Raw genomic sequence first — 14,307 nt, 5'->3', positions numbered from 1 at the left:
CTGGGTGAGTGAATGTGTATGTATGTCTGAGTGAGTGTATGTATGTGTGTTTGTGTGAGTGTGTGTTTGTATGTATATGTGTGTTTGTATGTCTGAGTGAGTGTATGTATATGTGTGTTTGTGTGAGTGTATGTATATGTGTCTGTGTGTATGTGTTTGTGTGAGTGTATGTGTACATGTGTGTTTGTCTGTATGTGTTTGCGTATATGTGTGAGAGTGTGTGTGTGTTTGTGTGTGTCCCTTTCTGAAATGGCACGGAATAGTTCTTAAATGTTATGAATCCAAATCATGCAGAGAGAGAGTGAGGCAGCAGTGAGTAGCAGGACATTAGTGCAGATGCTGGAGTCTGTTCTGAAAACAAAAATAAAATTCTGGAAGTCATGTCAGCATTCCGAATGTTAGGTTGCTCTTTCTCTACGGATGCTGTCTGACCCACTGTGATTTCCAGCATTGTTTTGTTTACAGACAACAGGAGGTGATGAGGGCTAGGGATAGGAGGGGGACTTTTACAGGAACCCTCAAGTTTTAGTTCTGGTCACAGATTAGAACCAGTCCTGCACAAATGTGTGTGTGCCCTTCAAAAAGGTGTTTTTGGAAACAACATGTGTCTTTTTAAAATTTCCCAAGTAAGGGGGTTAGAGCAGTAGGGGTGATTTTCAAATTCAGCTCCTAACCCTCCCTCCTCCCAATTGTGTTATGAAGAGATTAAAAACCTACAGATGGAAAGTGAGGCGGTGGATTTTTAAAAATATATTCATTATAATATCTTTGGATACATTGTTACAGACACAGTTCTGTTCTGTACAGTAGCACATCATGGAAACAAACAAACATTGGAGTTTGACTCTATCCAAAACCAAAGAGTTCTTGTATAAATTCAATATTATGTTTACATACATTTCAGGTTACAGGAGACGGCGAATTGTGTGATTGGAAGAGTTTGTAGGCAGTTGTATTGAGAGTGGGAGGATTGCAGCTACCTGATAATCTGTGCTGCTGTTAGAATGTAGCTCCAAGGAGCTGCTATTCCGGAGCTGCTATTCTCTCTGTTCTATAACACTACCCAGGGCCATACCCGTAACTGTATAAGTCCCACTGTCATTTCGTTTACCAAAACACAATAAACTTGCATTTATTCAAAATAAACTCCATCTGCCAATCCTCAGCCCATTGATCTGGTGGATCAAGATTTCTTTGTAATCTTAGATTAACTTTGTCACTGTCCACTATAATTTTGGTGTCAAATGCAAACTTATTAACCTTGACTCCTTTACTGTCATCCAAATCATTTATATAAATGATAAACAAGAGTGTACCCAGTACCGATGCCTGTGGTACACTACTAGACACAGACCTCCAGTCTAAAAAACAACCCTCCACCACTACCTTTAGTCTCCTACCGTCAAGCCAATTTTGTATCCAATTAGCAAGCTCATCCTGAATCCCATGTTATCTAGCATTACTAATTAATCTACCATTCAGAACCTTATCAAAGGCTTTACTAAATCCAAGTAAACAACATCTCCTGCTGTACCTTCAATCTTATTGGTTACATCAGGTTTGTGTGGCACAGTTTCCCTCACATAAAGTTATGCTGACTACCCCTAACCAATCCTTGCCTCTCCAAATGCATGTAAATCTGACCTTTCAGAATCACCTCTAACAACTTACCCATCACTGATATCAGACTCACAGGTCTATAGTCTCCAGGCTTCTCCTTACAGTCTTTCTTAAATAAAGGCTAATTTATCCTAGGATTCTCTGGGAAGCAAGAGAGGAGATTACAGAGCCATTGGCCTTGGTTTTTTTGTCCTCGTTGTCTACAGGAATAGTGGCAGAAGACTGGAGGATGGCAAATGTGGTTGCATTGTTCAAGAAGGGGAGTAGGGATAACCCTAGTAACAATGGGCCGGTGAGTCTCACTTCTGTTGTGGGCAAAGTCTTAGAGAGAATTGTAAGGGATAGGATTTATGAACATCTGGATAGGAATAATGTGATCAAGGATAGTAGGCATGGTTTTGTGAAGGGCAGGTCGTGTCTCACAAACCTTATTGAATTCTTTGAGAAGGTGACTAAGGAGGTGGACGAGGGTAAAGCGGTTGATGTGGTGTATATGGATTTTAGTAAGGTGTTTGATAAGGTTCCCCATGGTAGGCTACTGCAAAAAATACGGAGGTATGGCATTGAGGGTGCATTAGAGGTTTGGATTAGGATTGGCTGGCTGGAAGAAGACAGAGGATAGTAGTTGATGGTAAAGGTTCATCTTGGAGTGCAGTTACTAGCAGTGTTCCGCAAGGGTCTGTTTTGGGACCATTGCTGTTTGTCATTTTTATAAATGACCTGGAGGAGGGGATAGAAGGTTAGGTGAGCAAGTTTGCGGATGATACGAAAGTCGGTGGAGTTGTTGACAGTGAGGAAGGATGTGGTAGGTTACAGCGGGATATAGATAAGCTGCAGAGCTGGGCAGAAAGGTGGCAAATGGAGTTCAATGTAGGTAAGTGTGAAGTGATTCACTTTGGTAAGAGTAACAAGAAGATGGAGTACTAGGCTAATGGTCGGATACTTGGTAGTGTGGATGAGCAGAGGGATCTTGGTGTCCATGTACACAGATCTCTGAAAGTTGCCACCCAGGTAAATAGTGCTGTGAAGAAGGCATATGGCGTACTGGCTTTTATTGGTAGAGGAATTGAGTTCTGGAGTTCTGAGGTCATGTTGCAGTTGTATAAGACTCTGGTGCGGCCGCATCTGCAGTATTGTGTGCAGTTTTGGTCGCCATACTATAGGAACAATGTGGAGGCACTGGAACGAGTGCAGAGGAAGTTTACCAGGATGTTGCCTGGTATGGTAGGAAGATCGTATGAGGAAAGGCTGAGGCGCTTGGAGCTGTTTTCATTGGAGAAAAGAAGGTTTAGGGGTGACTTGATAGAGGTGTACAAGATGATTACAGGTTAAGATAGGGTTGACAGTGAGAACCTTTTTCCACGTATGGAGTCAGCTATTACGAGGGGGCATAGCTTTAGATTAAGGGGTGGTAGGTATAGGACAGATGTTCGGGGTAGATTCTTTACTCAGCGAGTCGTGAGTTCATGGAATGCTCTGCCAGTAGCAGTTGTGGACTCTCCCTCTTTATGGGCATTTAAATGGGCATTGGATAGGCATATGGAGGATAGTGGGCTAATGTAGGTTAGGTGGGCTTGGATTGGCGCAACATTGAGGGCCAAAGGGCCTGTACTGCGCTGTATTTTTCTATGTTCTATGTTCTATGTTCTATTAGCCACCCTCCATTCCTCTTGGACCTCATCCATGGTTATGGATGATATAAATATTTCTGCTACGGACTCGGCAATTTCCTCTCCAACTTCCCACACTGTCCTGGAATGTACAGCACGGAAACAAACCCTTCGGTCCACTTGATAAGATCCTGCAGATTTATCCAACATTATATTTTCTAAGACCTCCATCCCTTACTCTTCTGTAATGTGAACCATTTTCAAAACATTGATATTTTTTCCCTGAGAGCTCTCTATCTCCACAGTAAAAACGGGTGGTTGTGGAGTATAAGACCATAGGATGCAGAATTTATCGCAAACGTTTACAGTGTGATGTAACCAAAATTAAATATTGAAAAAGATCTGGGTTGTTTGTTAAGATTAGATTCCCTACATGGCACGGGGTGGCACAGTGGGTCAGTAGTTAGCACTGCTGCCTCACAGCGCCAGGGTCCCAGGTTCGATTCCAGCCTCGGGTGACCATTTGTGTGGAGTCTGCACATTCTTCCCGTGTCTGCGTGGGTTTCCTCCAAGTGCTCTGGTTTCCTCCCACAATCCAAAGATGTGCAGTTCAGGTGAATTGGCCATGCTAAATTGCCCATAGTGTTAGGTGCATTAGTCACAGGGAAATGGGACTGGGTGGGTTACTCTTTGGAGGGTCTGTGTGGACTGAAGGGCCTGTTTCCACACTGTAGGGAATCTAATCTACAGTGTGGAAACAGGCTCATTAGTCCAACACATGCACACTGACTCTCCAAAGAGTAACCCAACCAGACCCATTTCCCTCTGATGGATGCATCTAACACTATGGGCAATTTAGCATGGTCAATTCACCTGACCTGCACGTCTTTGGACTGCGGGAGGAAACCGGAGCAAACCCACACAGACACAGGAACAATGTGCAAGTTCCACATAGACAGTCGCCCAAGGCTGGAATTGAACCTGAGTCCCTGGCGCTGTGAGGCAGTAGCGCTAACCACTGAGCTGCTGTGCTTCCCAAACAGCCATAGTGTTAAGTCTCTCATCTTTTAGAATGGGCATGTTTGTTTCAGTTCCTTCATTTGTAAGTTCCAAAGTTACATTCTCAAGTGAACTTTAACAATAGGTGCCATATCGGCCTGGATAATGCATTGTGAGGCTGTTTGTACCTCAATGTTCAGACAGATTCTAATCCAAAAATGGGATTTACAGAATCCCACATGGATTCATGCAGCTTTTGAGCAAAATAAAATGTAATTCCGCAAGTACAAATCACCCTACAAACGTGTGTGTGTGTGTGTGTGTGTATACGTGCATGTGCAGCAGGGATGGGAGTGGTATGAATGTCTGTGAGAGAGCACGTGTATGTGTGTGGGTATGCTTGTGAGTGTAAAGGGGGTATAAGTCTGTGAGAGGGTGCGTGTGTGAGAGTATGTGTGAGCATACGAGAGAGGGTCTGCATGAGTGTATGGGTCTATGTGTGCCTGTGACAGGGAACCTTACACCTTCATTGCATTATCTGGGCCAATATGGCACCTGTTATTAAAGTTCACTTGAGAATGTAACTTTAAGAAAGTTTTGGAATCTACATATGAGAGAACTGAATCCACATGCCCAATATAAAAGATGAGAGACTTAAACAGTCCAGGTCTTTTCCAATATATAATTTTACATCACAATAAACTTTTGCTGTAAATTCTGTGTCCTATGATCTTATACTTCGCAACCACCTGATGAAGAAGCAGCACTCCGAAAGCTATTGCTTCCAAATAAACCTGTTGAACTATAACCTGGTGTTGTGTGTTTTTTTAACTTTGTACACCCCAGTCTAACATTGGCTCCTCCAAATCATGGCTATTATTCTTGCACATAGTTTGGATCTCTCTACATATTTGCTCCTCAATTTACCTCTGACTATTGAGGGGGCCTATAGGGCTATCCCACCAAGGTGATCATCCCTTTCTTATTTATAATTTCAACCAATGTGTTGTCACTGGATGATCCCTCAGAAATATTCTACTTACAACAGTAATATATTCCTAAATCAAAAATGCCACTATCCCTCCTTTCTTGCCTCCTATAAATCTCTACCCCAGAATAATGAGTGCCCAGTCCTGTCCTTCCCTCTGCCAAGTTTTGGTAATACCAATAAACATTCTACCTAGACATAACCATCTCCATTGGGATCTTTTATTAAATTGCTTGGGTGAAGCTTGTTGCAACTGCAGAATCAGAACCATCCCTTTACATAACTATCGTCATCTTTTAAACATTTTAATGAGTTTTTTTAAAAAAGTATTTTAATTTAATAATACACTGACCATTGGTACTTTAACAAAAATGTAGATTGAAGTTTTTTAGTTTAATAGGTTTATTCATGCATTATAGATTAGATGCCCTTAGATATTCTTTCTAAAAATGATTATTTTATGAAATGAACCCACTTCCAGTTATAGAAATGAAATAGCACCAGACTACCATTCATAAACCTATCAAAGATTTTCTTAAGCAAAGAAAATAAACAACTACATTCCAAAATGTTGCCCAACTGAACTGGTTGATGGAAAGTCTTACATGCAGTGATATGAAAACAACTTTGACTGGAGTCTTGAACCAAATTTAAATTCAGAAACTAGTGCAGTTCTGAATGCAAAAGGTGACTAAATTGCTGATTGCGACAGTATCCAACTTAAGTGAAAATGTGGCAGCGAAATGAATTGAAGTTGAGAAAATGTGGCTTTAATGAATTGTAATCTGGCACTGTTCACAGGACCTGTTACGCCGTAATGCACTATACTTCAAAGCAAGGATCGACATTGACAAAAGCATAGTGAAGGATGTGGATGATGGAAGGGATGAAGAGTTTGACTGTCGGGTCAGAAATGCTATCAAACTTAAAAGCAAGTTTGAAGATAAACCTAGCAAACTATTTTTTACAAAGAATCTCGCAGACAAACAATTATGGCTTCATGCCTTTGAGCAGGAAAGAAAAGTATCTGAAGGCGAGCTAGAAGCAGGTAAGATGGTATATATGGAATTACAGGTGTAGAATGGGGTGGAGGGGAGAAGATGGGTATTTGTCATTTGAATCTCATCCCTTAAACTTCTCTTTAGAACATTAAAAGGATCTTAGGAGCTATAATACAAAATAGCATGGGAGATACTGTCCTGTGGCCCCATATTCAAGCTTTGAGATAGTCAGTACTCTGGAATTATGAACCAAAAGTTCTATTACAATTTAAGTGCTCCCTCACTCATAATTGTGTGAACGTTTCAAGTACTAATGCAAGAAATACACCATGAGACCTAGTTCCATTCATTGTTGGCAAATCAGAACTCCAGTGCATTCCCACTTCCCCATCAGTTCATAGCTTTGCATGTAAATAATAGAGCAATAATATCAGCTAACACATTTCTTTTACTGCACCCAGGGCAGTGTTCACTAGGCCGCACTGTGCTGGAATGTGGCAGAGTAATGTCCCTCTCACCTAAATTGTCTTGAATGACTTACAAATAATTGGAAGCTTTCTTATCATGAAAATCATTCATTCATAGGTGCTTACATTCCTTTCTGTGTGTAAAAAAGTTGACTACTGACTTGAGGTGCATTTAAGAGAGAGATAAATAGGTTCTTAATTGGTAAGAGGGTCAAGCATTACAGGTAGAAAGCAGGAAAATAGGGTTGAGCAGCATATCCTACCCACACTCCGAAGACCTTTTCGCCCGACTCCAATTCACCACATCCACCTGGACACCCCATGCTGGTCTGTTACCCGCCCTCAATCTTCCATGGGTAACATCACCCACGATACCATAACCACACCCACTCCAGTGACAGTCTCCGCCTTACTCCCAGCTCCAGCCTCATCCCAGGCCCCAGCTCCTAGCTCTGCTGTATTTTTCCATTTCCCTAGACCTCTCCCTCAATGGGGATCAGTCCTCAGTAAAGGCCTCACATTCATTCCCCTCTGCTCCCAGATCAAACAAATTCAATATATATTGAGACATCGAACGTTTCTTCCACCACCTTCACCTCTGTGCTAACTTTTTCCCATCAGGACTCTTGCCCACACTCCAAGGACTCTTCCTCCCACCTCCAACACATCCCATCCACCTGGACACCCTGTGCTTATCTGTTATCCAACCTTGATCCAAAGACAGAACCCCCTGGTCTCCACCTTCCACCCATCTCCAGCTACATCGTATTATCCTCTGCCAATTCCGCCACCTACAAAAAGACCCGCCTCCAGGGATATATTTTCCTCCCCACCCCAATCTGTGTTCCGCAGAGACCATTCCCTCCTCGACTCCCCAGCATTCCTGGCACCTTCCTCTGCCACCACAAGAAGTGCAAAATCTTGCGCCCACACCTCCCCTCTCACTTCAAGGCCCCAAAAGGGTCATTCCACATCCGACAGAGATTTACCTATACTTCCAAACACATCATATACTGTGTCCGTTGAACTTGATGTGGTCTCCTCTATATTGGGGAGACAGAACACCAATTTGCAGAACGTTTCAGAGAACATCTCTGGGGCACACGCACAGACAACCCCACTGCCCTTAGTGCTGAACACTAACTTTTCCTTCACTCTGACAAGGACATACAAGTCCTGGGCCACCTCCACTGCCAAACTCTAGCCACCCGATGCCTGGAGGAAGAACGTTTTATCGTCTGCCTTGGGACTCTCCAACCACACGGGATCAATGTCGATTTCACTAGTTTCCTCATTTCACCTCCCCCCACTTTATCCCAGATCCAACCTTCCAACTTGGCACTGCCCTCTTGAACTGTCCCTACCTGTCCATCTTCCTTCCCACCAGTCTGCTCTACTCTCTTCTCTGACCTACCACCTTCACATACCCAGCTACCTTCCTCCCCCGCCCCGGCCCAACATCACCTTCATTTATCTCTCAGCCCCCTTGGGCCACAAGCCTCATTCTTGATGAAGAGCTTATGGTTGAAACATCGATTCTTCTGCTCCTCGGACGCTGCCTGACCGGCTGTGCTTTTCCAGCACCACATTCTTTGACTCAGTCCTCACTTTCTCCCAGCATATCAGTCATAATAAATGATAAAGCAGGCTTGATGGGCCAAATGGCTTAATTCAGATCCTATGTCTTATGGACTGATATGGACCAATATCAGCTACAGCTAAATCATGACCACTGTGCCCCACATCACTAATGGAGATAAAAATCATAAGCACAGTCAATGTCATCTCCAACCACTCTACAACTTCATCACTTAGTGTCAGAGTGTCAGAGAATTCTTATTTAAAATTTGACATTTCAAGGCAGCTCTCTTGCTTTACGAGCTGATTATCTCCCACTGTATTGGATCGCAAACATAGCATTGCAGAAAGTTCTTCATAGTTGAGTGTCTATGATCGAGAGAAGGTGTAACTGAAGACAACCACCCAATGAACCCTGGTCAGATATAAGCAACTAAAAAGCTGACAGAGGCATGCTCTGCCCTTCCAGATTGTCTTCACTCTGCACCCCATGTTCTTCAAATGTTCAATCCATACTCATTTTCACTCGAGGTTTGTGCTTTCTCTATACTCTGCTGTCTCCTTGTTCTTACTCCCTCTAAACCCTGTTTGTACAGTGCTCCTGCTGAGCCAGTGCTTTCTCTATGTTCTATTCTATTCTCTTCATATTCCCTTTCCCTTGAATGCATCAGCTCTCTCATGACTGTTTCCAAACTGCAAATCCCAAAGGCAGACCTTCAGTACATTTGTACTGCCTTTCACTACTCTCTGTTCTTTCCTCACTCCTGCTACAGACAGGGAGAAACACTCTCGTCTCACTGTTGTCTGTAAATAAAGGACTTCTTCTTAAAATACAGACACTCTTCATGTAGTTCCTTCATATTGTGAAGAATGTGCACTTGGGATGTTGTCACATCTGAACTGAAAATCATCTGTTGTAGCGGTAGTAGCGAATACATGAATGGAAATTCCTTCTGCAGCTGACACACGAGTCATGTTGGCCTGGACAACTCCCTGCACACATACCACCAGATTTCTCCAACAAATATATGAAACTATTTCTGGTCAGATGGAGGCATTTCTGAAGTCTGCTTAGTTATTTTATTCATTCATGTGAAGTGAGAAAGTGGCGCTGAGCCGACGTCTTGAAGTGCTGCAGTCCATTTGGTGTAATCACTCCCACAATTCTCCTCGGGACTGAGTTCCAGGATTTTGACCCGGAAGGTAATTAATTTTCAAAGTCAGGATGGGTGAGTGGCTTGGAAAGGAACCTGTAGGAGGTGGTGCTCCCATGTATTTGCTGTCCTACTGCTTCTAAGACAGTTATGGATGTGGGTTTGTCTAATAAGCTTGGTGAATTTCTTTCATGTCTCTCATCAATGGTACATAGTTCTGCTACTGAACTTTAGTGATGAAAGAAGGCTGTTTGAGTTGGATGGTGTCATACCTCTTGAGTGTAGTTTGAGCTACACATAACCAGGCAAATGGCAACTATCCCATCTTGACTCTTGCCACATAGATGACGGACAAGCTCTGGGGAATTCAGTAGGCGAATTACTTGCAGCAGGATTTCTAGCCTCTGAAATGCTGTTATAGTCACAGTGATTGTAAGGTTAGTCCAGGTCCATGCCCCCCCCCCCCCCCCCCCCCCAAACAAACTACTTTTCCGTCCTGGCACCCACCACTGCCACTGCAGGAATTACGAAACCTGCGCCCACATCTCCTTCCTCACCACCATCTAAGGCCCCAAAGGAGCTTTCCACATCCAAAGTTTCACCTGCACATCCACTAATGTCATTTATTGTATCCTTTGCTCCCGATGTAGTTTCCTCTACATTGGGGAGACTGGACACCTCCTCGCAGAGCGCTTCAGGGAACATCTCTGGGACACCCGCACCAATCAACCACACCGCCCTGTGGCCCAACATTTCAACTCCCCCTCCCACTCTGCTGAGGACATGCAGGTCCTGGGCCTCCTTCACTCCTGCTCCCTCACCACCCAATGCCCGGAAGAAGAACGCCTCATCTTCCGCCTCAGAACACTTCAACCCCAGGGCACCAATGTGAACTTCACCAGTTTCCTCATTTCCCCTTCCCCCACCTTACCTCAGTTCCAACCTTGCAGCTCAGCACTGTCCTCATGACCTGTGCTACCTGCCAATCCCCCTTCCCACCTATCTACTCCACCCTCCCCTCTCACCTATCACCTCCATCACCACCCCCATTCACCTATTGTACTCTTTGCTACCTTCTCCCCAGCCCAAACCCTCCTTTTATCTCTCCACCCTGGAAGCTCCCTGCCTCTATTCCTGATGAAGGGCTTTTGCCCGAAACATCGATGTTCCTGCTCCTTGGATGCTGCCTGACCTGCTGTGCTTTTCCAGCACCACTCTGATCTGAACTCAGTTCAGCTTTCGGTCAATAGTAATACACAAGATGTTGATAGTGGTGGTGATGCCATTGAATTTCAAGGGACAATGGTTAGATTCTGTCGTGTGGGAAATGGTCATTAAGGCTGAGATATATAGTTTCTTAACTGGTAAGGGAATCAAGGACTATGGGTAAAGTGCAGGGAAGTGGATGTGAGGAATGTTGGATTTGCTATGACCCTGTTGAATGGTGGGGCAGGCTTAAGGGGCTGAATGGCCGCCTCCTGTTCCTGTTTTTGAAAAACAATTACAGTGGTGCATCGACTTACGAACTTAATCTGTTCCGGGACCTGGTTCACGAACCGAAAAGTTTGCGAACTGAATCAATTTTTCCCATTGTTCGGATAGCGTAAGAATGCTTGGACGTCTGTTCACAGCACACGCACCAAAGATGAACCGAATAAGATCACACGGGGCCCAAGAGCTTTTACGTTCAACAAGCATGTAGCAAAGCAGAACAATGAAACCACGTGGTCACACACGGGCTTTTTGCGTTCGTACCTTGAATTTCGTACGTACGTTGAAGCAAAATTTTACGTACAATCCTGTTCGTAAACCAATTTGTTCGTGAACAGGGTCATTCGTATGTCGAGGCGCTACTGTACCTGGCTCTTTTGTGACATGAATGTTACTTGTCAATCAAAGCCTAAGCCTACAAATATTTACCAGGTCTTGCTGCATTCGAACATGGACTGCTTCAGTACCTGAGAAGTTGTGGATGATAGTGACCATTGTGCAATTATTGGTGAACATGCCCACTTCTGACCTTATAATAAAACAACTGAAGACTCCGCCAATGAAGTCCTGCAGAGAAGCCCTTGAGCTGAGATGACTGACTTTCAACAACCACAACCTCTATGCCTGATATGACTCTAACCAGTAGAGAGTTTACCCCCAATTCCCTTTCATTCTAGTTTGCTAAAGCTCCTTGATGACACATTCAGTCAAATGAAGGCTTGATGCCAAGGACTGTAGCTCTTTTATCACTTCATAACTTCAGCTGTTTTGTTTGTGTTTGAACTAAGTCTGTAACGGGGCTAGGAGTTGAAATGGCTTTGAAGAACCCAAACAGAATGTCAGCGAGCAAGTTATTGGCAAACAAATATTATCTGTAGCACTATTGATGACACCTCCAATTGCTGTACTGATGATTGAGAGTGTACTGACAGGGCAGTAATTAGCTGGGTTGGATTTTGTGGACAGGACATACCAGGACAATTTTCTATGTTGTCAGCCAGTTTTGTTGTAGCTGTAGTGAAACAGCTTGGCAAAGGTCATGGAGTTTTGCAGTACAAGTCTTCAGTCCTATTGCCAGAATATTCTCAGGACCTACCGCCTTTGTTGTATTAATTGCCTCCACTGTTTTTTTGAAATTATGTGGAGTGAATTAGGTTGATGATCTCAGAGCTGGGGAACTCTGGAAGAGGTCAATGTGGATGATCCGCTCTGCACTTAGCCTTATTAAAGAAAGCATTAAAAACCTTTCCAATTTACCTATTATGTACGTGAACCCAAAATTTGCAGCTTAAGCTTCCTCTAAAGCTTACAAATGAATACAAATAATGAAAACTGCCATTGATAACTAAATATTATACCCTGGGAACTTGGCCAGTGCAAGTTTTTAAAGCAATTACAAATAATATTTAAATTTGAGTTTCTCTGAATGTCATTTGCTCTCAAAGCAAATCTTTTGTACCATTCTTGGAAGTAGCAAATTTGGAATCATGGGAACAACACTAGTCATATTTGTTTTGAATTTAGTTTAAATTATAGGTTTCAACTATAGAAGAAATGTGCTTATTTTCCTTTTTATATCATAATGCCATTTGCAATTGAAAAACTGCGTCAAAATTATGATTTTGTAAGTGTTCCTAGCCACTTTACCAGATCTGCTACTTCCCGTTTCTTGTGATTGGATGTACACATAAGAGACTTATAGAATAAAACTCAAAATTCTGAATCAGTGCATACAGTCAGATTTGAGCTAACGCCTCACCCCTCTGATAATTGGTTTGTCACTTTGTTGTTATCCCAGCAAAAGATCAGCTTAATTGCAGACAGAGAAATCAAACTTGCAATGATGGACTTGGGATTTGAGCTTTGAGGCTCAGAATAATACCAATGGTATTAGGTTCAATTCCCATTCAGGCCAAAGCAGATCAAGGACCTGCCTCCTCACTCCTTGCATAGATGGCAGTGGCAAATTAACCATTCTCAAGGAACTGACAAGGGAGTGGCTCAGGATGAAACAAGAATAGACAATGAACTGAGAATCTTCCTTCAAGCAGAACACACCTACCATTACAGTACTGATGTAGTGTAAATTAAAGTAGCATGCTTGTAGGTTGGGAGAAAACACTTTAAGTTGTGATCATATTATATTTTGGGATCATATTAATTATGGGGCAGCATGGTGGCTCAGTGATTAGTCTACTGCCGCCTGACAACATCAGGGACTTGGTTTTGATTCCAGCCTCGGCAACTGTTTGTGTAGGGTTTGCACATTCTGTGTCTGTGTGAGTTTCCTCTGGGTGTTCTGGTTTCCTCCCACAATCCAAAGATGTGCAGGCTAGGTGGGTTGGCCATGTTAAATTGCCTGTTATGTTAGATGTGTCAGTTCGAGGAAATGTAGAGAAATAAAGGAAGGGATCTAGGTGGGATGTTCTTCAGAGGGTCAGTGTGGACCTGCTGGACCGAAGGGCCTGTTTCCACACTGTAGGGATTCTAAGTTCTAATTTTATTTAAGTCTTAACTTTGTGCAATATATTTTATATTGTATGGTTAAAGGACAGATGGTCAATGAGCTTAAAAAGTTAATGAGATCAGATCACAAAATTGGAAAATAAGTCACTGTAACAATTCAGAGCTTCAACTATCAGGTCGAAGTAATAACCTTTGCAAATAATTTTGGGATGGGGCATAGGCCGTACAAGAGAAGTAAGTCTGACCCTTGACTTTATGCAGCCTTGATTGAGAGAAGAGTTTGAAATCTTATCATTGAATCCTCTCTTTGCTTAGGAAAACTTTATTTATTGTCTGGAAATACAATGGTTGCTACAATAATGAACAGAAGATGCCAGCAACAAGAGGGATTAGTTGTCCACAACCAGATACAAGAGCATGTTGTAACTATTGTTGTTAGTAATCCTTTGTAACTGTTCTCCATGACATTTTTTTTTAACTTTTCTCCTTTTTCCCTATTGCAGAAGAGAGCTACTATGACTTTCCGGCACTGAACGTTTCGACTGTCACCCAGGAACAGTTGTCCTTTTTGGCTCAACCTAAACGCAGGCAATCAAGCTTCTGGCGCAAATTTGAGAATAAACCAACGCCAATTAAAGAGTGACCAGATTATTCCAAGGAGCAGTTTGCCAGCCTGTTCCACTTGCAAAGAACATTTGCTCAGTCTGCATTCTAGCAAAGGCCATGGCATATTGGTAATTTCAGCGGGACTGGGCATGTTCTATGGCCAGTGCAACCACAGATGAAGTCTGTTCGAGTTACAGTTTGTTAGAGTGTCATCCGTCCAGAGGAAATTTCTGCCTGTATCTTTAGAGATTATAGATTTTTATTGGATACTCTCCACTGTTTGTCATGTGTCATCCCTGGGAAGCGACAAAGCAACTATAAAACAAG

At 43.0% G+C, this 14,307-nt stretch overlaps 1 protein-coding gene across 1 annotated transcript in view; it reads left to right on the top strand.

Annotated features, from left to right (window-relative positions):
• The window catches only part of LOC132821357 (rho guanine nucleotide exchange factor 4-like), a 57,809-nt gene extending 43,792 nt beyond the window's left edge, over positions 1–14,017 (top strand). Inside the window, exons 8-9 of the mRNA XM_060833939.1 lie at positions 6,019–6,265; positions 13,878–14,017. Of these exons, the coding sequence (XP_060689922.1) occupies positions 6,019–6,265; positions 13,878–14,017 (387 nt within the window). The remainder of the gene's footprint in view (positions 1–6,018; positions 6,266–13,877) is intronic.
• The last annotated feature ends 290 nt before the right edge of the window (positions 14,018–14,307 follow it).

The sequence above is a fragment of the Hemiscyllium ocellatum genome, chromosome 13 (genome assembly GCF_020745735.1).
Source record: "Hemiscyllium ocellatum isolate sHemOce1 chromosome 13, sHemOce1.pat.X.cur, whole genome shotgun sequence".
Taxonomy (NCBI): Eukaryota; Metazoa; Chordata; class Chondrichthyes; order Orectolobiformes; family Hemiscylliidae; genus Hemiscyllium; species Hemiscyllium ocellatum.
Note: the sequence above shows the minus strand (reverse complement) of the source record. Positions and strands in the feature narration are given on the sequence as shown.